The 25306-nt window shown below is 40.4% G+C and overlaps 1 protein-coding gene across 4 annotated transcripts in view; it reads right to left on the reverse strand.

Moving 5' to 3' along the window:
- The window catches only part of LOC133161329 (nuclear factor of activated T-cells, cytoplasmic 1-like), a 50276-nt gene extending 25277 nt beyond the window's left edge, over positions 1-24999 (reverse strand). For 3 of the 4 annotated variants that reach the window (XM_061289754.1, XM_061289751.1, XM_061289753.1), the window contains exons 1-8: positions 24759-24999; positions 24510-24662; positions 20846-21950; positions 19012-19171; positions 11075-11277; positions 10091-10263; positions 9482-9622; positions 1462-1517 (exon numbers count right to left, since the gene is read on the reverse strand). In XM_061289754.1, coding sequence (XP_061145738.1) covers positions 1462-1517; positions 9482-9622; positions 10091-10263; positions 11075-11277; positions 19012-19171; positions 20846-21950; positions 24510-24528 — 1857 coding nt within the window. In that variant the 5' untranslated portion in view covers positions 24529-24662; positions 24759-24999. Of the gene's footprint in view, positions 1-1461; positions 1518-9481; positions 9623-10090; positions 10264-11074; positions 11278-19011; positions 19172-20845; positions 21951-24509 lie in introns of all 4 variants that reach the window. The other variant, XM_061289752.1, reaches the window with a different exon arrangement.
- Between the last annotated feature and the right edge of the window lie 307 nt (positions 25000-25306).

The raw sequence follows: 25306 nt of genomic DNA on the forward strand, positions 1-25306 counted from the left end.
CCTAGTCTGCAAGTCTGGACACATGTCAGTGTTTTTCTACTTTCATTGTGACATTGTGAGGGACAAGAAAAAATGTGTTCAAGTATTTGAGTCTAATTGTGTCTAATTTCTTGGCTGCCTCTCTGGATGAGATCTAAACAAGACAGAAGAGCCCATTGTGACAAAGAGCAGGTTTACATTGGCTCTAGAAGTGAACAAAAACGAAAAACGGTGGGGGGAACAGGAATCTGCTGTCCAGATGATTACAAGAAAAATATGCAGGTGGTTGAGTGTGTGTGTAAAAGAGTATGGCTTTCCCTCACCTTCCCTCACAGTGAAAGTTAGCACACTTCCAACGCCAATAAAAGTAAATGCGGGTCGGCAGTCTGGAGTGCGTTAAGGCAGTGACATAAGAGAAGAATTCCAGTGCCTTCTCTTCCTACTGTGGTATTTGCATTTCATCAGACCCATGTCTCCAAACTACTGCTCCTCATATTTTTTAATATTTGGGACGTCAGCCATATAATGATATATTTGGTCAAGGGCAAGTCCAATTATCATGGTTTATATCTCATGATGCAACTAATTTAACTGGAAAAACAGCATTAATTTTCAGCGTTTGAGTACAGGCTGTATCTCGGACCCTGTGCAATTTCACAAAATTTCACACTGACGATGACAGGCACTAGAAGGTCAAACAGTCATGTATTTTACTCTCAGGACTTGTTAGAGTTCTGTGTTTTGATAATTGACTCAATTAGGCTTTCTTGTGGCGTTTGCATGTTTTCCCCGTGCTCGCTGGGGTTTTCTCCGGGCACTCCGGTTTCCTCTCACATCGCAGAAAACATGCATGGTAGGCCGAGTGAGCACTCCAAATTGACCCTAGGTTTGAGTGCGACCGAGGATGGTTGCTCGTCTCTATGTGCCCTGTGATTGGCTGGCAACCGATTCAGGGTGTCCCTTGTCTACTGCTTGATGACTGCTGAGATAGGCTCCAGCACGCCCGCGACCCCCGTGGGGACAAGCAATATAGAAAATGGGTGGACTTTCTTCCACTTGATCTTCTCTTTTACACTGTTATTTGATGAAGCAAGAAGTAAATATGTGACAAAGGATCATGATAATACAAATGTTAACATGAAATGCTCATAGCCACGGTTCAGATAAATCCGGGCTTGAATTCACCTCAATGGAACCTTTCACCGTGAACTAAAAGTCTGGGTATGTTGGGAGGATCATAGTGTGAGCCTGTTTATGTCATCAATGTTGGTGAATCACTGACGCGCAAGCAATATGGTTGCTTGTGTTTACCATGTGTTAGAGCAGGGATTGAAAATTCCATTCAGGATTGCATGGGCTCATCATCAGTGTCTATGTAGCAATATCATAGCAAAGATTACATCATAAAAGAAGACAGATAAGGAGACAGGTGTCCGTAGAGGATATAGAGCGAATGAACAGTAAAATCATGAGGGCACTTACTGGTTTGACAGAGTCCTTGTCAACTTTGGCTTCTGTCTCCCACAGATGATGACCATCTATGTAACAAACACACACACAAATAAAGGTTATCATTAAAGTCATTGAGGACACTGCAAGCAATGTATAGACATGCTTTCAATTAGAAACATAAATCCACAATAAAACGTGTGGTATGCGTTTGTGTTATTATGACTTCATATTCATTTTGCTCACTGGAGCTTTTGTAATGAAAGGTTAGGGGATGAGACATGAAATTTGACTTTTTAATGGGCAAACTACATATTACATTTTAATCTTGAATAAATCATTTTTCTATCCGCCCGTCCATCCGGAGCCTATCCCAGCTTACTTTCTTAGTTGTTTTTTTTTTATTAGTGGTAGTTTTCATTGAACATTTTGTTCATTAATTTCTCTACCTCAAGCTACCTCTGGAAAGTAATTGTTTTTTCTGATGAGGAATAAAAGAGACAGGAACTGCAAAATACAGTATGTTGGGAGTCTACTGAAGCCCTGCACAAAGTCTGTGGAATTTCCGCTGTAATTCCATGCCATACCTTAAACAACAATTGCTAAAGACATATATGCAAGTAGCACTGATCCCAGTGCCATTTTTTTTTCTTTTTTCTCTGCGTAATGACGCAATGACTAAAGGAAGAGAGAGAGACAGGACTGGAGGTCCCATTAGTTAGAAAGCGAAGAAGACCACCAGGAACCAAAAGGGTATCTGACCAACCTCAGAGAGACAGAGTGAAATCTTATATGTCACGTTAACTCCAAATTCCTTTAAATACATCTTTTCCTCTGTACTTGCCTATAAATATTATCTTACATGTTTTATGGGTCATAACTAATATTGCTAATAACTTAAAGACTGACCTTGCATGCAGTCCGGAATGACATTGCTTTGCAAATCAAGAGTGCTGTTCAACTGATAACCACAAAAAATTCCATTCACCTCTTTTTCCCCGCTACATCTGCAAAATACTTTTGTCACTGACAAAGCTTCCCCTTGCATGCTGCCTTCACCCACGCAAGATGCAGCCACATCATCATCATCAGCTTGTACTTCTCTGTTTAATTGCAAATACGCGAGACAAGCGCACACACAAACCCTTGTCGTTTCACGTCTGCAAACCTTTTGGCTAGAATCCAGGCCTGCTTAAGATGAGAAATGGATGGACACATTCTTCAATGAAAACTTGTAAACTTGCCCATGACTCGCTTAAAGGTGTGTATGAGCTTGCGAATAGTAACACAGACAGAAAGTCATCACATAATTTGACCACATGTAGGGATTGGCTTCTTCTTTCCAGGACGTCCTCAATCTTTAATATTATCTTCTTATTTCCTTTTTCTAACTAGACAGGTGATGACATCTTAAATAGTGGAAACTGGCCAGAGCAAAATCTCAGCAGATGTTTAGTAGCATAAGTGGATCAGTTTGAAATGTCAGTGGTACACAAAAAAAATCTGAAAATGTGCATTTTTTGGACTGCACTAGACAACTAATTCGCCGGCAGATATCGTCAAAGCTAACAATAACTATATTCACCCTCGGTGTTGTCCTAAGAAAAGTGGAAGTCATGAATTTGTCACGAGTAAAAAGAAAATCACTCTGAAAATGAAGGAGAGTAGGACGAAGCAGTCTGTGGAATGATAACATTTAGCCAAGATTTATAAAGGCAACATGATGAGAAAGGCTGTTTATTAAACCCAGAAACAGACTGATCGATCGATTGTACACCAGTTGTACAATGACGATAAAGGCATTCGTCTCACACCAACTCTGTCTCATTCCTGACAAGTTACATATTTGCATTGGTATTCAATGAAATGCATATTTACAGTACACAAATTGACTAATCACAGACACACATCTGCTATAACACCTGCTGTATGCCACTCAGACAAATGGTGAAAAGGGAAACGATGCATCCATTTCAGATGGTGAGTTCTAAATTATGATTTGACAGATGAAACGTGACAGGGATTGAGTCACGAACAAATGCTTAGACTTCTTTTCATCTGTGTACTGGAGCAAGGGTGGTGGCTCAAATTGTTCTGACTCAGTGCCAAAACTGGGTGCCAACTGTATTCGAGGCAACGTTGAAGACAAATAGCAGTCTAGACACTTCTAAAAGTACAATATGTGGAGCAATCTGTCTGATGTTTAGACTTGCCCCAGGTAGCCAGACTCAACAAAGTTGAGTTTGAATGAAATCTAACAGTGCCAATCACAGTCTGGATTCTATTAAAAGGTGTGTGAAACAACGAAGCGCAGTTTTGGACATGACAAATAGCGTTTGAGAGTTTTTGTTACAGACTTTAGTCACTTGTAGAAAATACTGCAATTCAGAATTCAGCCTCACCAGACGTGGATAGGACCAGACTTTTGTCTGCTGTGGTCTGGCCTGTGTGAGGCTGCTGAACTTTGGGCAATGATCCAGTCCAACCAGATGTAAAAACTATCCAGCTCACAAGGGAATTCCCTTACACTGCTCCACCCCCCTCCGAGTCAGAGTGTAGGATTACCCCATCTCTCTATCTCGCCTCTTGTCTGTCAGTCTATCTGTTTTACCTGCTGCTAATAATCATTCTATCCCGGAAAAGCCAGAACACACAATGCATGAGGTGTGCCAGATATTCCTTCATACATCATTTAATGTAATCTCAGTGTTTAAATTGCATGTGCGCATATTTTTCAGGACTGGAAATGGATTACTTTGTATTATTTGAAACTTATTTTACATAAAATAAATGTATGGTGATAAAAGAACATCGAGGGCTGACATGCATCCCTGTTTATTTAATTCATTCATTCATTTTATGAACCGCTTATTCTCATGAGGGTTGCGGGCATGCTGGAGCCTTGGCCAGCAATTTTAGGGTGGTAGGCAGGGTACACTGTTTTTCTGAAGACACAACAAAGTCCTTAGCATAGTGACATCAAATATATGTACTATGCTATGTGGACATTGGATATGTCTCCTGGAGTGACAGAAAGAAATCAAAACACCTCATGAAATGGCGAATTGATTTCAAAAGGACAGTTAAATACCATTAGGTACTGTAATGCACCTTAATGCAAAGTTGAGTTTGAATGCACCTGATGTTTATTATAATATAGTGAAGATGGTGCTTACTGGCACTGAAATGAATTGGTTTGAATCGTAATTGTAAGATGAGGACTAATTTATCTCAATAAGTAGTCATGAGTCTGAGTGAAGAAAGATCATGGGGTTCCACAAGGGTCCATTCTTGGACCACTTCTATTTAATATCTTTATGGTACCCTTTGCTCAGATTATGGTGCATCTCTTTTCATACATACTCGATGATCATGACACACAACTTTAAAGTTCAGTGTTATTCCCATGACAATAGTGAATTACTTTCAAGTGTATTCATCAAATCTATGAGTAGATTGACCAGGTTCTTCTCTAGCTCAATCCAGAAAATACAGAAGTGATTATTTCTAGCCGCAAATATGAAAAGTCCAAAGCAATAAAGTCAAGCCAGAAATTTTATTGACTCGGACCTGGATTTTAATATCCACTTGAAAGCTATTACTAAAGCTGCATATTACCATTTGAAAAACATTGCTCAAACTAAGAGTTTTGTGTCTCAACAAGACACGTAAAATAACTTGCTCATGCTTTTATTTTCAAGATTAGATTATTCTAATGGTGTCTTTACTGATCTTGATAAAAAAATCAATCAGAAAGCCGCAGCTGCTGCCGGAGTCCTTTCATACACCAGGAAATACGACCACACCACACCAGTCCTCAAATCATTACACTGTCTTCCAGTAAGTCAAAGAATAGTTAACATTTTGCTGATGGTCTATAAATCTCTAAATCATCTTGGACCAAAATACATGCAAGATTTACTAGTACCCTACAAAGCATCCAGACCCCTTAGGTCATCTGGCACTGGCCTATTATGTGTTCCCAGAACAAAACCAAACAAAGTGAAGCAACATTTATGCTCCTCACCTGTTAAACAAATTCCACGAATATCTGTGGTAACTCAAACTGTCGATTTGTTTAAATCAACAAAACATTGTTTACTGCAGCATTCAATGTTATTCACTCATTTGCAAAATATCTTATCTACACTGATTCTTCATTTTACTTAAATTATTTTAGATGATGTTTTTATGATTTTTGCATCATTTAAGATTTTGTTCCTCTTTCTGCAATGCTCTTAATGCTTGATGTAATGTACCGTATTTTCCGCCCTATAAGGCGCACCTAAAAACCTAAAATTTTCTCAAAAACCAACAGTGCGCCTTATAGTCCGGTGCGCCTTATATATGGACCAAATTCCTAAATTTAAACTGGCCCAAAGCATTGTGTCATGAAATCAATCATAAGTGGCCCGCTGAAGACTATGAATCATGAATCAAAAAGACTATGGATCATTATTTTATGATTATAAAGTAATTTGTTCCGTCTGAAGTTGAAATAAAAAAGATAAAATGGAGAATGATTTGATTTGGATTAAAAATCTGACATGATGCATTAATGGTGCGCCTTATAGTCCGGTGCGCCTTATATAAGGATAAAGTTTTAAAATGGGCCATTCATTGAAGGTGCGCCTTATAGTCCGGTGCGCCTTATAGGCCGGAAAATACGGTACTTTGAATGATCATGTCGTACATAAAATGTTTGAATAAACTTGACTTGTCTTGTGTAAAACCTCCGGCTTAACTTGGATAATATGTGGATATTGTTTACTTAAGTGGGGGCACTCAACTATGTGCGATTGTACTGTATTTGTGGAATTCCTCAGAAATTCAGTTGCTGTCTCGATCATAAATGGCAGCAAAAGCAATGACTTTCACAACAATAGTGAAGGTGTTGATTAGTGAGCAGTACAAAGAGCCTGACTGTAGATGCACACCAATATTAAATTTCACTGTGTTGAAGGACATCCTTTAGTAGTACTTAGTTAAGCCTTGTAAAGCAACAACCAGCACTATTTAAATAACAGTATGTGACAATTATTGAAATAGTAGGACTCACTTAAGTCTGTGTGTGTGGCACCCGTGGCTGAGATGGTAGTGGTAGTTCAGTAATTTGAGGGTCAGGGTTTCAAATCACCTTCTGTCCAAGTCATGTGTTGTCGTGTCCTTGGGCAAGACAATTCACACAACTTGCCTCCAGGGCCACTTCCACTGATGTATGCCTGGATGCAAATGTTTGGTGGTTGTTGGAGGGTCTGTAGGCGCCAACTATCCGCCATGCCTCCATCAGCCTGCTCCAAGGCAGCTGTAGGTACTTATGTAGTTTACCACCACCACCAGAGTGTGAATGTGTGAGCGCATGAATAACCGTTGAGTGTTTTTGAGTGTTAGAAAAGTCAAAGCCACAGTGGTGACCAAAATACCTTGAAATAATGAGAATGGAATTGGGTCAAATTCATAATGCCAAGCCGGAAATCTTCTGGAAAAAAAGTATTTGGACAGATGAGGTATAACTGGAGCTTTTGGCAAGTCACTTTAGCTCTGAACATATAGAAAGAGCACTGCTCCTATGCTTTAAGATGGTCATTTTGCAGTTCTGTCCAGGCTTGCTTTTCTGAATTTGGCACAAGGTATTGTGAATCTCTCAGTACAATAAAGGCGTTCTGAAGCAGATTCACAAAGCTTGGTCTAAGTCACAAGCCATTGTTCCTCCAAGAGAATAACTACCGTATTTTCCGCACTATAAGGCGCACCTAAAAACCTCCAATTTTCTCAAAAGCCGACAGTGCGCCTTAGATATGGACCAATATTTAGCCACTACAGCAGGCGTGTCCAAATATATGGACAAAGTTTTAAAATGGGCCATTCATTGAAGGTGCCCTTTATGATCCGGTGCGCCTTGTATATGGACAAAGTTTTAAAATGGGCCGTTCATATAATCTGGTTCGCCTTATACTGTGGAAAATACGGTACCCAAAACACACGGATAAAATCAAAATAAACAGAATGGCGACGAACACAACTTATAATTGTCTTTCTATGAGCACTATCTTAATTCTATTTAACATCTGTGGAAGGGACTGAAGCAAGCACTATGGAGACAATTGGCGTAGTTTGCACACAAGGGATTGGCAAAGATCTCAGAAGAAAGGTGAAAAGATGTCTCATTATCAAACTTATTTGATTGGAGTGCCTCAAAAGTTTGTGCATTAAAAAATAAATGGTGCCATCATTTTTGTTCTGGCCAAAGTTTGTGTTGAATCATCCAATGCAAAATGATTCTGTTGGATCACAAAGTGCAATTCTAGATTTGCGCACATTTTCAGCAATTCCAGCAGTTTTTTTGTGTATATAATTACTTTTGACAGTTAAAATAATACTTTCTTTAAAGGAAGGATGCCAAAAATGTTGTCTGTGCGTTCATATGAAAATGTGTTTGTAATGGACTTTTGACTTGGGGGACCCTGGAAGTGGTGGGTCATAAAAGTTAACATAAACGCAGACTAAGTACGAGTCAGGCACCCTCACTCACCCTCCTGCTGCACACCGCAATGACGGAAGGCAATTTAAGTGAAATCTTGATGGCAACCTAGAGTACAAGGATCTCAGCACTGTAGAGCTCCAAACTTGTTAATGTCTTTACCCGATATTAAGGACAGGGGTAAGAAAAATATGAGGATAAAGTGCAGACTTGTTTGTGAAAAAAGAGACAGAAAGGAAACAGTGCAGCAAGAGAGGAAGAGAAATTGTGGTTGAAGGAAGGAAAATACATCCTACACGAGGTCATACATCTCATATGGCATGAGAGGTTGGACAAAGGTGCTCTGGGGGAACCCCCTCCATGACTAAGTTAAAGGCAGAAAAAGGAAGAGCCTCATTTGACCAAGTTCATCCACTTCCCCTTCCTGCACCTTTGTTTCACCTTTTCAGTTGCTTCACAATTTAAAAAAAAAAGTATTTTTAAAGTGGATGTAGTTAACCAAGGAGGTGAGACTGCTAACAAAGTTATTGGTTCCCTTAATGAAATGATGAGTCTGTGAAACAAAATGTGTGTTTTTCAGCATGGCCCTAATTGTATTTAAAATTGAAAGACACTTTGAAAGAGCACAGAAACATTTCAACTTGACAAGACCCTTCAGATGAGGTGGCTCAGGTGGTCCATGAAGCATAAAAATGAAACTGGAATATCCAAATTACATTCCTGCTCTCTAGAACATACTCCATAAGGATATCAGAATGATGATTTTCTATTGCTATTTGACACTTTTCTAACTAAATGATAATTGCAATTTTAAGGGGTTTACAATACATACACTTCCTATTTATTTCTATAGCGCTTTCACAACACTTATCTTTAATTACTATCATGATTAAATATTTTTTAGTTAATATATAAACTTCAGCCCTACAAATCATGAACTCCTTAAGAGATCTGGATATGCAAGTCTGACATGCGGATTTGTAAAGCAAAACACATACATTATGGAATCTGGGGTTTAATTATAATTGTATAATTAAACAAACAATGAAGACTTTCTTTTGCTTTTATGTCAGCATTTATCTCAGATGTTGCTTAAAAGGAGTGCCTAATCAAGAAAATGTATGGTCGATCTTGGTTTCTATTTCTGCCTGATACACTTTTTGGCAAAAATTAATGAACTGCATTGTTGGCAGGAGTCACTGCCACACAGAGGTAAATCTAGCTTGTATTAGGTGAAAACTGTGAACAGATTCAAATGTCACAAGATGTGGCATTAGACATAGTGAGACCAATGAACATGCCGAGGTTGTGATTCATTCCTCGTGGCAAGCATCAGTGAACCGGCTATGGAAACTTCAGCAAATGTAAATATGCTTTGGTTAAAAATATAGTGGCATAATGCACAACACATGTGGCTTGATGGCAAGTCTAGCTGTATTTTGATGGAGGGAACTGAATGAAGAAGCATTATGAGGGGAGAGGGGAAGGAACACGTTTAACAGAGATATGAAGAGCGTGAGAGTGTATACTTGCTGTAGATGTGGTAAACATGGACTGCTTACTGCGACTCACCCTGGGCCTTCTCCACGAACACCACCTTTGAGTCAGGGAGGAAATTGAGACCACTGAGGACCATCATTTTGCCTCCAGTTGCAGGGTAGCTGTCCATACTCTGCTTCTCCACCAATGGAAGCTCCTGTGCTGAGCGTTGGGCTATTGGTGGGAAACACAGTATTAAATGTGGAAATCTCAGATCAAAGCAGAAAAAATAGTCCAATGTTTGGGGTTCTATTTTCAGGTCTAGAGAAAATCTGGGATGAGGCTACACCAAATTTGGGGATTTTTTGGCGAGGGAGATCACAACAATAATCCTGAATTTTGTTTCCATTCTCATTGTCTAAATTTAAATGTCCCCAGTACGTGTGTGTATGTTCTTAATCATTAAATACAAATTGAGATGAATAACACATGTCTGGCATCATGCACAATAGTATAATAGTATATCTTTTACCTTGAGAAATTGTTTTGATGATTGAAAACAAGTTATTGGGAGCAGATGCTTTCGAAAATGGACACTTATTTCATTGAAACCATTCAATGCCACTTTTCAAAATGAGTGCAAAGCCAAGAGCAAGGCTTGTCATCGCGTGTCTGAGAGAGACTTATTAAAGTAATACTTACAACACTCGATGGGGTTGGAGGAAGCTTGTAAGGACACGGTCCTGCCATTGGGCTGGTTGATATGTACTCTGAACACCAACTTCACACGGGTGTTTTTCCGTCCAATGTCCGTTTCCCCTTTGCGAAGTTCAATATCTGAGTTGCGCAGCTTTAGGATGCCAGCACAATCAATTCTAGGGCGAATAAAAAACACATGATGGTCAGCACCATTTAAAAGAGCAAAAACTAGGAAATTATTGTGGAATTTTAAAATTGAAGTTATCATGCTTATTGCAACTAAAAAAACAATGTATATTTTTATAATAGAAAAAAACAAAAAAGCTGAGATTTGATACCTAAACACCATTTAAAAGTACTTAACAGTAAGTAAGTAACAGTTGGTCTAATTAAGTCACCATGAAGTCAATTAGAGAAAGAAACCTGTCACGTCTCACACTGAATGTATTTTTTCTTATATCCTTTACTTAAGTAGGACTTACACTTACTAGTCAGTCACATCAATAACATGGGAAATTATTACTTTATGCAATATACTATATATACAGTATATAGATCTAATTGTTCCTTCAAAAGTGCTGGCTATTTCCTTCTTCAAAGATGACGTCTACTCATGTCACAATAATAGAAACCCATTGCCTTTTTAGTAACATATCCCAATTCATGTTGTATGGCTCACATGTCTGCAAAAATACTTGGCCGCAGTTTTTTGTGTCAACATAAAAGTGTGTCAACAATGTGTGTACTTATTTCATATAATATACCTCCCAGGATAAAAGTAAATACTATATGTATATGAACATTCATCTACTTAGGCGCTGCATATGTACACTGGCTCTCATAAAGAATTCTGCTTTTGGAGCTAAAGCAAAATTTAAGATGGTACAGAGAGAGAGAATTGTGACCTGTTTATCTCAAAGTAGAGCAGGTCAAAATGTGGAAAATGAAATATTAATCATGGACCCGTGAAGCTCTAAGATAACTCACATAGCCCTCATGTTGTTTTCTGGAAGCAAAGGGATCTCCAGAATTTTTGTGTTAGATTGCAGTACTTCGTGACTGGCAGTGGAGACAGTTTTGCCAGTGATGCGATGGACCTGGTAGAAGGCATGTGGTCGCAGGAGGCGATCGTCTGCGGTCCCGATAAACAGCTGGAGGGTGAGCGGCTCGCTTTCTATGTAGCCATAGAGCTGGCGGGACAACAAACAAGTCAGGTAAGAGCCAAAATCTTTAAAATTTAAAATCTTGTGTAGCACATACATATGAATGGATGGATGGATGTATGGATGGATGGATGGATGGATGGATGGATGGATGGATGGATGGATGGATGGATGGATGGATGGATGGATGGATGGATGGATGGATGGATGGATGGATGGATGGATGGATGGATGGATGGATGGATGGATGGATGGATAGATGGATAGATGGATAGATGGATAGATGGATAGATGGATAGATGGATAGATGGATAGATAGATAGATAGATAGATAGATAGATAGATAGATAGATAGATAGATAGATAGATAGATAGATAGATAGATAGATAGATAGATAGATAGATAGATAGATAGATAGATAGATAGATAGATAGATAGATAGATAGATAGATAGATAGATAGATAGATAGATAGATAGATAGATAGATAGATAGATAGATAGATAGATAGATAGATAGATAGATAGATAGATAGATAGATAGACAGACAGACAGACATTGTATTGACAGCGCTTAATAAGCAGATCTTATTGAGCAGTTTTAAAAGGACTGTTGACGTTTTGGTCAATGGCAGATGAATAACTGCTGCCAATTTAATTTCAACAGCAAGGATCATTTTCTGACTGTCTAAGGTAACCCAATCATATAATTTAGCCAAGTGGGTAATGGCACAGAAATCTGAACAGACATGCTGGGCTGCAAATTCTAGAAGACAACTGATACTTTATGAGGGATTTCTGACCAGACCAAATCTGGATTTGTGCTGGAATCCAGCTGTCTTCTGCAGACCTCCCAGGATATGCTCAGACTTTACACTTCAGTGTTTATGCAGCGTTATAAGCAGATGTTGGGCGCTTGGGGGGGGGGGGGGGGAGATAAACAATATATGTTGACTTAAGAATCCAGAAAAGTCTGTTTGATCCATCAAAGAGGTGTTGGATGTATTCAGTTGGCTATTTGACTGTACGGCTTCTACTGTGAATGATCACATATTCAAAACCAAGGCTCAGTAAGCCATGGCCATCTGACAAAATCACAGTAATTGGTCAATTACCCCAGCAAACACCAGCACATCACCTCAGACCAATTTTCTTTGAGCTCAGTCCGAGTGAAAACAGCAGTACTGTCCAAAGTAATAAAAGACCCTGGCTGTTTGTCTAATGGACTGAGTCACCTAACAAAATAAATACCACATGTAACCTATGACAGGATCAGATTAATAGGGTTATAATTAGTTTTGAAAGGATATGGATAAGGAAAGCGGGCAGAGGACCAAAGAGGTACAGTATGTCACTTGACCTTTGTAGAAATTAGTGTTTCATTGGCAACCTACTGTATGTCTTTGACTGAGAACAGATTTTGAGCACAGGTTTGAAGGTTGTCTTTTTTTTAGACAAGGAAACTTTGAACCGACATTAAGAAAAGAAGACAGGATAAACACCATGGCGTAACATTTGCATTCTGGCCTTTACTTGAGTAGCAACGACAAATGCTCACATTTCCAATTCTTTATATGAAAAATAAATACCAGTCACTCAGTTTGAGTTTGACTGGATTTGGTCAGTAATTTAGAATAATAGACTTAATTGGTGCAAAATGTGACAAGGCAGCTTTCAAGGCGTTTCTTTTTAGTACACAATTATGATTTTTATACAGTATGTTAAAAACGAGTGGTTGAAAATTTATTCAACAGGTTGAAGAGTACTTTTACATAAAACCAATTTTACTGTATTTTTCTCCCCTCACTGCACTGTAGACCTCAAGCAGCTGCCTCAACCTGTGAGCAAGTCACACATGAAAGTCATCAGTGAGTTAGGCAGAGGTCAGAAGCTTCTTGAAGTCTTGCCATCCCAAGGGACCACTTCATTTAGGAGGTGATCTCACCACCAGACCCCTTTTTCTTGTTATACTTTACTTACTGTGCCACCAGTAGTAATTATCCATAGCCGCACATGCTACTAGTTACTTCTATTGACTCTTTAGAGCACAATGGCTGATGGTACAAATCTGACAGATGACAGCATAGGCTTTAATATAAGCCAGACATTCATGGCACAAAGCTGTTTTTTCAATATATTTTGGTGACCTCCAATCATTACCTCAACTGCCACGTCGAAAGGCAGTAGAGGGGGACGGAGTATTAGGTTGGAGGGTGGTTATCCCTTCACTCAGCTTGTGGTGGCACAAAAAGATGGTGGCGTCCCCACTTGAATCCTTGTGAGATCATGGAGTGGAGGAAATGATTCGTGAGGTCGGGGAAGTCCTTCTCGTGACATTAGACTTTTTCACCAGCCCCCTCAATTGGATTTCTAACTATTTCTTTAACATATGTGCACCTATGACCTTCTCCCCATGTCATCAAGCTGCCCCTTCTTGCTACACCTCAGTGATGCTCATTCAAATCAACTTCTCCATGTTTCAGAATTACCAAAGGGGGGAGTCCAAGATAGTGCTTCAAACTTTGATTGTGGTCTACCACTGTAGCTTCCTTCAAAATGTGGTTGGACCAGATGAGTGGTCCAGTTTTTTTTTTTTTTTTACTGCTTATTATTCATATTTATTTTTTAACTTCAGAACAGAGACGTGATTTGCCGAATTCAAACCTCTGCCTCTGTGTCAGCTAGTACAACCCCCACTGCAAGCAAATGTGGCAAAGCAATCTGTCTACTAGAAACATTGTGGATATGGCAGTCGATGCATTAATTGTGTAATTGGATGCAGATGTATTGTCTGGGTCAGTTTTGATGACGTGGAGAGGTGTCGAGCTGAAAATGAAGAGGAAGGTGCACCCCAGGTAATTTTTCATCATTCATCGGCTTGTGAGCCACTACTGTGTCTTTAGACTTTTTGAAAATACTTCATAAAAGCTCCATAAATCATCTCTTTCAGTTGTTCAATATTTGTGTAGCTTTAAAATGACTTTCTAGAGGATTGGACATTTCCCTCCTGATTGAGTGTCAATACACTGTGCAGGCCTGCAGAGGCGGACTTATTTTCCTGATTTCATCACCGCCTGGAGAACAGTCATGACTTGAAGAAGTACACGTGGCGCAGAGATTTGGAAAAGAGAAAAGAAGATCAGTAGCAGCAGTGAAATACCCCTCCTTTGACAGGGAAGGGGGAGGAGAAACAAGAAAGGATTTAGTCTTTTCGGCAACACATCTATCTGACTTTCTGCCGTAAACTGACAGTCGTGCAACAAGCACTTTAGCAATTTAATCTACGCTCATCACGGCTCTACATTCTTTCAAAAATTATTCCATCATCCACCAATTTTGTATCGAATAACAACGGAATTCACATTGTCTGCAGTCATTAATCATGAAGCCATGCAGAAAATGTGTTGTGATATTGTAACAATAGTTACAGTATTTGCAAAAAATGTTCTTGTTAGATCAAATTTGCCTCAGGGCTAAAGGAATACGATTAGAAATTTACAAGAATCGAGTTGAGTAGACCTTGCCCTTGAATTCCTTTTTCAACCGAACCTGCAAATTCATTGAAGCAATAAGGCTGGGTGGTTTATCAAGTTCTACTTTAAGAGACAGTCAGTTGAGCTTTTATTTCCAGTTACAGTTTACTTTTTTTTCAATGAAGAACACAAAAACAACCTGTATCGAAGTTCACAACAACCTGTTTTCCAAATGGAACCAACATTTGTCACTGGCATAAATATATGAAATAAATGGTTCTGATGACTCTAAAAACACTACCTTACTGATATCACATAAGCGGTTGCATTACATCTAATAAAAAAATTAGAGATTGTACACTGTGTACAGTACTTCTTTGGGAAATTACACAGAAAGTAAATACCGGATCCAAAGTATGATTACATGCACAAAGGACCTAACACATGTTTCCCTGAGGTCTTTCATGAAGCAGTGGTGGAAAACATAATGCAAATGTGATGTGTATTACATATACGATCAGAAGAAGGGAGATGGCTATTAAGTCACGCACATGTTAATAGGGATGATGGCCACATCCTGTTGAAATTACACCATGTCTGTTGCTGCTTTAGCCCTAATGAGAGAGAGAGTGAGGTTGTGTGTATGTGTGACTGAGGAAGGCAGAAAGCCCTATAGGCCTGTCATTATCCTGTATGAAGCAGGCATGTGCAGGATTGTCCTGTATGTTAGGGTTAATACTCCACACGTGTTATTGTCTTTTGTTACTAAGGGCCTGTTGAACGTCTGTGCGTTTGCTGATGGAATCGGAGCCTGAAAGCTGTTGCATCATTTCCATCAGAAGCCACATTTTAGATCAGAGTCAGTTCACAATAATCACAATGAAAACAATTCATACTGCATTACTTCCACCCATTGTTTCCCTCTGGACAAAAATACATTATTCAATGTCAGACAGATATAGGTACACCAGGTTGTTGGTTTTCCAAAGCACAGCTTTGAAAATCATTTTGTGGACTTTTGACATATTTGTGGTAAATGAACAGATTGGTTGGAAAACTATGAGAGGAGCCAGTAGATTACTTAGACCCTCTCAATGCCTCAATGGTCGGCTCCTGTAAATAAAGTGAAAAAGCAGCCGTCTGTGTCACGAAGAGTCCCAATCATGAGGTTATGAGTTTGAAGTCGTAGTCAGAAGCAAGTCCAGAATAAATGTCAACATTTTGGAATGTAATCAAATTGAGTTGCATTGAGACTCATAAAAAGCAGTGATTCTGCAGTGAGTTCAAAGGATCAAACATGGCCACCTTAGATGAAAGTGTTAAACATGCTCTCAAAAGAGATTGTAGTAAATTACACATATTTTTAATAAGAACTAGGCTGTGCAAAACTAATAATTGCCTCCAGCTCTCTCTTATTTTTTAAATGCTGTGTTTCCTTTCACATGCCTCCCTGAATGTTAGATATTAGGGCAAAGCAAAATATGGCTGCTTGTTTTAGGAGGTGTCAACAACAATAAATGAGCAGTTCAGCATTTCTACTTGTTCATATGTCGTTGTTAGGGGGGGCGGAGGGGGGGCTGTTTAAACCCCGTACCCCTCAATATTTGTAATCTATCTCTTTTGTTACTTTCCAACACATGTCACCTGACACTCACTGTTTGTGCCCATGAGCATGACTAAGTTTCAGTGCAGGGTGTCCTGCTTGTGTAGGTTTGGGGAATGGTTGAAGGATGAGCAGTTCAAAAGGAGGGACATTCTCAACTCCCTCTGAGAGGGGGGCACTGAAGCGTGGCAAGGGGAGGGGCAGTCCGAAGGGCGCAGTGATTGTGACTCTTTACCACAAACATCCCCCCCTGCCTCTACGACTACCACCAAGCTCAGCCAACCTCAGGGGCACCAAAGCCCTAATCAGCAGGATACAGAGCATCTCCAGAGGCTGCCCAACAGAGCCCCAGCTGCGCTGATTCCCTCTTCCCCTTCTCATTCTTTCTACTCTGTCCTTCACACACACACTTCCTTGGCTGCTTCCTACACCCGTGTCCCTGTGTCATTATTGACTTATTCTCCTTGACTGCACCTCACCCATCCACCGCCTGCCACTCATTACTACTGGGCGCTGGGGAATATGGCATGTCCTATTCTTTATGATTACAACAACACAATTGAAGACATATTAAATAAAAAATGGAAGAATGAAGAAGAGGGACCCTATATTTGTAATCGGGCTCTCGTGTGCTCGGAATAATAAATGAGCATATCTTCATTTTGTTGCCTGTGCAAGTCTAGTCTAGCGTGATTGGGGCCTCTTTGGACGTTAAGGTGCACAGACCTGACGTATGCTGAATGTGATTACAAAATTGACACTGAGCACACCAGGATGCACTGATATATCGAGGTCAACATATTATTTACAAAGGTGTGGAAATGTGTTCCTATCAAAATCTTAGACTAAGCAGATGAAGGGGTTAGACCAGCAACACTGAAATGTTCTAGTAATAAGAAAGAAACAATAAAATAATCCCCTGGATTAATGTTTTTTTGCTCCTCTTTTCTAAAGATTTAAATCCCCAATTTAGTCAAATTGGTCTTCTTTGAATAGTTGCTCTGCGAGATCACCACCTTGTGTAAACAAAGATGAGCTCTGCTGTTGGCTAACGTCCTCTATAAGTGTTTGCCAAGCAATCGTGTTGGTCCTGATCATTGCTAATTGGGTCAGTAGGAGCCGCCTGATGCTAAGAATAACATTTTCTGCAATAGATAGAATCTAATTGATCTCTAAACACAATACAATACTGGAGGTCAGAAATTGTCAACCAGTGGTCCGCCGCTTTCTAGTGGTCCGTGGCGGTATTGTAGGTGGTCCTCAAAAGTAATAAGGAAAAATAAAATGCAAAATAAAATGTATTTATTGTTTAGACTTGATTTATTTTCCAACCAATTTTGTGAACAATCAACCGACCTTTTCTGTGTCTTCCTGGGGGTGTTTTCACCAAGTGTAGCAAGTTTGAACAAGTTCCCCCCTCCCCAAGCAAAGTTACAGGGGGGTGCTAATTCTAACAGAAACCCTATTAGAATAAATTAACCCGTGACAATAAGTACCCACCCCCTCCCATTTTAAAACGGTGAACCCTAGACATCAACTGACTCGTTGTGTGTCTGCTTGGGGGTGTTTTCTTCGAGTGTAGCAAATTTGAATAGGTTCCCCCCTCCTCAAGCAAAGTTACAGGGGGTACTAATTCTAACAGCAGCCCTATACAACCAGTCAACCCGTGAGAATAAGTACACCCTCCCATTTTCAGATTCCAAGCCATCAACCTTTTCTAGCCAACGGTGATTCCTGACTGCATAATGACTTTTTCATGTGGCTCAGTCGTAGTCTCCAAACTTGTAGGTGCTGTCTTAAATCCTCAAGCCCGGTGATCATGTCAAAGTGACCTTGAGCGAGGCATTTTATATTGTTACTTTGCTCCCAGTAGGTCCTGGCAGTTATGGCAGCATCAATTTACTTTTTCTGTCTTCTTGGGTTTTCATTAAGTGTAGTATATTTGCACAGGCAAAATTACAAGGGGCTTGGTTATAGAGTGATAGACTTCAATATTGAAGGCGGTGGGTTCAATCCTCAAGTCAATTGTGACTTGATTTTTTTCCAGCTAATTTTGTGAATTAATTACCCATCCAAATTATGTCTGAGATTCCCAAAATAGACATATAGATACAAATAAATAGCCTATATAGGTTTATCCTCCTTCGGTGCAAAATAAAATAATATTCCGCCAAAGCAGTGGTCCCCTTCTTGGTTATAATGGTGGTCCCTTGGACAGAACCAGTTGAAAACCCCTGTTGTAGATGACATGTTTTTATCTGTTCTTGTCGGGTTTTTTTTTTAACACAGGAAATTTTTCAAAAATAAGTGTTTTCCATATAGAGGGTTAGGCTGCCCTCCAAATATTTAAAAATATAGAAAACCTTGATAAAAATCCACAAACAGTTGAATCTGTGGGTACCAAACCACAAGTATGCGAGGCTCTTCTGTAAATAGACGCTTCAAATATTTTAAATGTACATTTGCCATACTCATCGGACACTTAATTGGTCAGTAGGTATCAAATTAGACTGATTCCAAGAACTACAGAAAATATTCTGCCTTGCATGGTCCTGAGCCTTGATGGTTTGTGGCCCTATGGTCAATTAATAAGTTGTCAGTTTTTCTCCGCTAATGCAGCCATTCTGCAGCATTACATTTGGAGTACAACCAGTTCAACTGTTAGAATGCAGTGTAGTCAGCATACCTGGACAACTGGGTGTCCTCCAGAAAGAGCCTTAACTGCCCCACGGCTGCCTTCAGTCTCATAGTGGGCCCTGTGGTGGGACTTTGGCTGTAACTCGATCTGTAAACTGTATGGACCGGAGCAGGATGGAAGCTGCCAGTCAAGCGCTGGCAGGGAAGGGCTGCAAAAACATTGCACATTATGGATTAATATTGACGTCATTTCTGAAACACTTGATGAAAAATTATTCAAGAAAATCCAACAACGCTGATCTGTTTAACGTTTCCAGCCTAATTTGAACACATGTATGTGACACATGGCTGCAGGGCTTTACATTTGACTTTTCATTACCCTCTATTAAAATTCAATGAAACTGAAGGTTGATTTTTATCTACAGTCCCAATTCTGTCAAAGGAGTCTAAATCAAAATCCTCTGACCTTGCTTTAAATTGGCCATCATTTTGGACACTTTGAGGAATTCTTAATTCTTCTTCATTTCATCATAGTCTGTAATGCAATTTATATGTAATCCCATAGGCCTGGGTGATGATGTGCTTTGGCTACAGGTTCAGTGTGTTAATACCAGATTGTCACAAGTGGGAACAAGCACCGTGAGCTTGCAAAGTGGGATGGACGGCATTTCTGTGCTACAAAAACAAATCTCACACTGTCAGTCAGTAGCATTGATATAGTGTTGATTGGTTTAAATTTGAAGACAAGAAAAAGAATGGGACCAACATCACACTCTGCATTGGACCATAATATGTTACTCTTGAAGCGACAACTGACCCTCCTGAATATAAGTCATTGTTCTCTTCTTGGAGAATAAAGCGCGTCTCATGTGATCACCACAGCGATATCTTAACCAAAACAAACATGTACAAGACAATGGCAAATGCGGAATCCCTGACCTGAAGGGTGGCTCGGATGAAACCAATCTCTGGCGTAGATCCAGAACTTGCACGCTGTTTGTTGACTCAAAACGAACTGATTTCCAACCACAAGACTTTATCTGTCCGGTTGAAGCATGACATCACCGTGGCTACAAAACGAGATGGTCTGATGGCGCGACAGACCACAGCCGAAAAACGGCTGATTAACCCACAGACTGTTTCCACTTCAGCCAGGCCTGTCACTGTTACTTCCTGGTGCTCACTATCTTAATCAAACACTTTATTTCCGGCAGGAAGGTGCGCTATTGACATGGAAAACGTTGTCTTGAGGGACACAATTAAAATTTCTAAAACATGCACAATGCTGAATGCACGTAATGTACAGCAATTTGGGAATTGAATTGCATTTTTTGTTTATATTCAAACCGGTAAACATTAGGGGTGTTCTGATCCAATATCGATGCCAAAAAACTGTATTGGATTATTGTGGTCTATATCTAAAGATGTCCGATATTAACACTCATATATAATCCATTCCACATGTCGACTATTGTTTGGATATAGACAGTATCACTTGATGAAGTTTCTTTTAAAATTCCACATTTAAAAAAAATAAAATAAAAGCATGTACCATGCTGCTGATATAACATTGGACAGATATAGATATCGGACAGTAATCTAGGCTGCAATATCCGTACCGTATCAAAAGTGAAAATCTTGTATCGAGACACCCCTAGTAAATATTGCATCTCAAAACAGATTTAAGTCGTGGATGTGCTTGTCTGTTTTTAAAATGTGTAACAAAAGAACGCAGATACACAATTTTGAGTCATTCTAGAATACCACACATACATCCTAGAACATATTTTTTTAAAGCCAAATCTATTTGAATCATTTTATATTTAGGATTATTTGAGTTGGTCTGACTGATTTCTGATGATAAGAATCATAAGGTACCTTACCTGAGGTAATGCTTGGGTTTAGACCAAGAGTAAGGATGTTGGGGCACCTCCAGGAACCCTCCGCAGTAGTTCTCCTTCTTTAAAACCATGCGAGAAGGATAGTCTTCGGGACTAATCTCTCCCTCATGAGTGAGCTCCTCTCCACTAGGCTCCACTTTGAGGCTCATGGAAGGTGAATGGTCAACCATCTTGCGTGTCTTGACCGGGATCCCTTCTCCCATATCTACCAGGCCATCGGTGGTCAGAGCATTGATAGCAGCCACAATTGCAGAGTTGGTGTACTGGTTGGCATTGGCAAGCCAGTTTTCATCTGTGACGCTGATTCTTGGAGAGCCATGTGGAGAAGGGGTAGCAGATTGGTGGGGTGAACAGGATGTTTGCTGGTAAGTGGTGTTGTTGAAAGTGTACTTTCTCTTCCCCACTCCAGTAATGCTGATATTGTTACATCCACCACCTCCACTGAGGGACGGAGAGTTGGGCCTGGAATCACGCGGCTGAGCTGGCCAGCCTTCTTCAGCCATTGCTCCAATCTGAGGGGATGTGGAGGGTGAATTGTGAGGTGAGGCTGCAGGGCCGCTGGCATGCGGGCAGGACAAAAGTGAAGATGACCCTCTGGGAGAGACACAGGGAGACTGCCAGGGGGAATTCTGTAGGGAGTTGTCATAGTTGTAAAAACCGGATTCGAAGGAGGATGCTTCAGAGTTACAGCTGCGTGAAGAAATGCTGCTCGCAGGACTGAGGCAGCTGGGATCACGGTAGCCATCTGCATTGGGCAGTGTTAGTGTCACAATGGAGTTGACACCTCTTTTGATGATGTGCTCATCACAATTTTTTTCTTCGACTTGATCCTCAGGGCACTGGCTGTATGCAGTGATTTCAATTCGAGGGCTTTCCAGGGCTGGAGCCCCATTTGGTCTCATGCCATAGGGTAGGTAATAACCTGCTGCTACATGGTTGTCATTTTGGTAGTTGTAGCCTGTCTGATGGCAAGACGTAACAGAGATAACTGGGCTGGACTGTAAGCTGTGGTATTGGGTGGCCAGACATGGATTGCCCATCCCAAGTGGAAGGGAAAGGGTGACATTTGGTGTGTAGCTGAATGCATCTGAAAATAAACAAGCACATTTTCAACATAAAACTATATGTACCCAACAGATTAAGGTACCCAGTCATTCTCCTGTAGCAATAATTAACTGTGATTACATGTGCAAACAATACCCCTATACAAATCTTACCAGCGACACACTGACTCCTTTCTTTATTCTAAGAACATCTGGAGAAGCTTAGCAATCATTTCAAAGCAGTTACTGTATATGTGGTTCATCCGTAGTCCCAAGTTGCACTGCCAGCCTGTTTGCTGGATAAGTTCATTTAAGACTCTGTTTGGTGCTCCTTGCTGTCGAATGTACACTACAGGAATCCATCCAGCAGCAGACTGATGGATGCTTTATTTGATTGATTGCATCACTCACTGAGTGAATTAGGCCGTCCCCTGTGGAAATCTGACAGCACTCTCGCTTCGCTCTGAGCTCGTGATTAAGTCAAAGAGAGCCTGAGCAGTATAACACGCTCGTACTCTGAGGTGCAAGCACGAGAGAGCATGCAAGATAAACAACAACAGACAACACACCTCGTAGGTTTGCCTTCGCTGCAAACCCTCTGCTGATGTATCAACAGTTATAAGTCTACCTTCTGTCTACCTTTTATTAACATTGTCAATGCTCAAAGAGTAAACACTGTTCAGTCAGTGTGCCGATCAAGGGCATTCCCCTTTGTCATATTTGTTCACCGCAATGATGTGCTTTATATGAGATCTGTTGTACGCCACATCCTATACGGGTTGGTTTAAAAAAAGACGGGGCTCTGTGTCAGAGTTGATAATGTGCTGTGCATTGCACAAGGTCACTATGCCATGAGTGTAATGGGCTGTGTAAGTGTGTGTAGTGTTGATAATTTCAGTTTATTGGAAAATATGCACTCTTTCTTTTTTAAGCAGTACTAAAGATGACTTCAAAAAGGGCAAATGCTGTATACTAGGTTGCATGTTGACTTATTGTCATTTTACAGATAAAAAAGTGCAAAAACTACTTTTTGTTACATTTCATAAAGAAAGAAATGTACTTTCCTTACTCAGTGCTGAAACATAGTATAACTAAAATCAAATTCTTGCACTTGTTGAAAACTCATCTCTACTTCCCTAAAAGTGTATCCCATCTAAATCTTCTTGCTTCTCTACTGTTTTATGCTCTTCTCGAGCCCAGCAGATGACATACAGAGTCTGCCCTCTCCACCCAGTGTGACACACCTCCTTACTTCAAGCCTGACTTACTTTGTTAAAATTGCAGATGTTTTTTTTTTGTCTTCTCTTTTCGTACACTGCATTTGTCACACCGTACTTCACCTATCGGGGGTTTTCGCTCTTCCTGTCTTATTTGATTATGCATCAATTTAAGGTATCATCTTCCAGACTGACAAAATTAATTCAGCATTTGTCCCACTACAGGAGGGCCCACTATGAGTCTGTGATACATTCAAGTTTTATTCAAAAATATATATATCACACAAATCTAACCTTATTTATATCTATCGTCCCTTCACAAGTGTTACAAATTATGCCATTGGTTTTAAAGCACACTAAGCACATGCCTAAAGAATGAATATATTTATCCACAGGGATTGTGGTCTACAGTGGGGTAAGACTGACGGGACCTCAGGGACAGATAGGTGGTTGCCCGCAGAAGCCATCTGTATCTTCTGGGGTCAGAGTCCTGAGCCAACACGCATTACAAAAGCTGGGTGCAGTCTATGGCAAGACCCCAATAGGATGTGTGTTTTTAGCTCTGTGTGTCCGACTTGCAAAGTTGTGTGATGATAAAGCAGGCTTCGCTATACTGCAGAGCCTGTGAGTAGTTAAGAATGACTCCCTGCCAAGCAAGCTACTCGGCATCCCGAAACGGACACATCACAATTCTATGCCTCTCTTGCTCACACACACGCACACACTCATCTGTTACCAATTATAAGACTCTAGGCCAAAATGAATAATAATAAAACCCGCACCCGTTCATCTGAAATATCAAAGACAAAATGAAATCCCAAATCCACAAAGCCAGTGACATCAGCACTGGAAACCACGCAAGACAGACTATCAACAAATTTTGGTCTACCCAATGAAATTTTGCAACATTAATCATGAATAAATGAGACAATTTTACTTGCATTTTAAAGCCAGGCTGAAACATCATACAAGTTTGTGGACACTTAATGAGCCCTGACCTCAGGCTGTGCAAATAATCAACAAACATTCTCCTCTGTATTTTTATTAGGATACACTGAGGTCAAGTGAGGATAGGTACCATGTAAACTGTTTAAAAACAAAAAATGTACAGGAACCTGTCAAACACCTGCTGGATTTGTATAATGAAACTGATGACACCCATGCTGCTTAATACATTAAATTCAGTGTTACACTTGCATGAAGAACGTCATGGAAAATCCATTAACATTAACACAATACATTGCTTACTTATGACTTAATGGTGTATTTGGTCTCACTTTGTATTCATTTGATTGTCGCTCAGACATTTGTATAAATTCTTTGGCCAGAACAATTTCAGAGTGCAACGCCTGCTATTATCAGCTGAGGTAGTGAGAAAGTTGTTACCTTCTTCTGCAGATTTCATCGTGGCGAGAAAGGTGATTGAGTGGAGTCCCCACTTGGTTGCTGGCTCGAGCTTCAAGGCTGAACTTGGAAGAGACGCTCTAGGTGAGTATCCCGCATGCAACAAGCCTTGCGCAACTTTCTCCAGCTGGGAGTCTGCATGAGCAACGAAGAATAAAAAAAAATAGTGCACGGATAAAATACCGGAGTGAAGTTAATGAATGGATTATTAACGTGGTGAGTATTGCACACCGTATGAGTGCTGGCCGAGTGAATGAGGTGAGCGCTGCTCAAGAAACTAGTGTGGCTGAGGTGTTATTCTGCCGTGTGCCCATTGAAGGTCTCCAAGAGTCTCCCCAGGTCGATGACGCAAAGGGGCAGTCTCCGGTTCTTATAAAGCTGGAAAACACCCTCCGTTCTCCGTCAGCGCGCCGCCCATTCATGACGCCAGCGACCCCGCTCCTGCAAGCTCCTGGTCGGAGCGAGGATGTTTTCCACCGTGAAGATCCCAAGGTGTTTGCGTGTGCGTGCGCGCACGCGCATACGCGCCTCCACTAGCGCGCAAACAAAACGGTATATCTAGTCGCGCACTAAAGGAGTACAGCGTGTTATCGGGTATTTCGCTACTACCCTACTGAACTGCTTTACCTCCATTCCTTCCAATATATTGCACAGAGAATGCTTGCCCAGCATACAGTTGGTATACATTTATTTTCCTCACGTGGTAACGTCACGATTCGGAAATACAAAACCAAGTTACAAAACCACAAAATTATTTGATAGTAAATGGAAAGACAATA

This window comes from Syngnathus typhle, linkage group LG10, assembly GCF_033458585.1.
Source record: "Syngnathus typhle isolate RoL2023-S1 ecotype Sweden linkage group LG10, RoL_Styp_1.0, whole genome shotgun sequence".
Lineage (NCBI taxonomy): Eukaryota > Metazoa > Chordata > Actinopteri > Syngnathiformes > Syngnathidae > Syngnathus > Syngnathus typhle.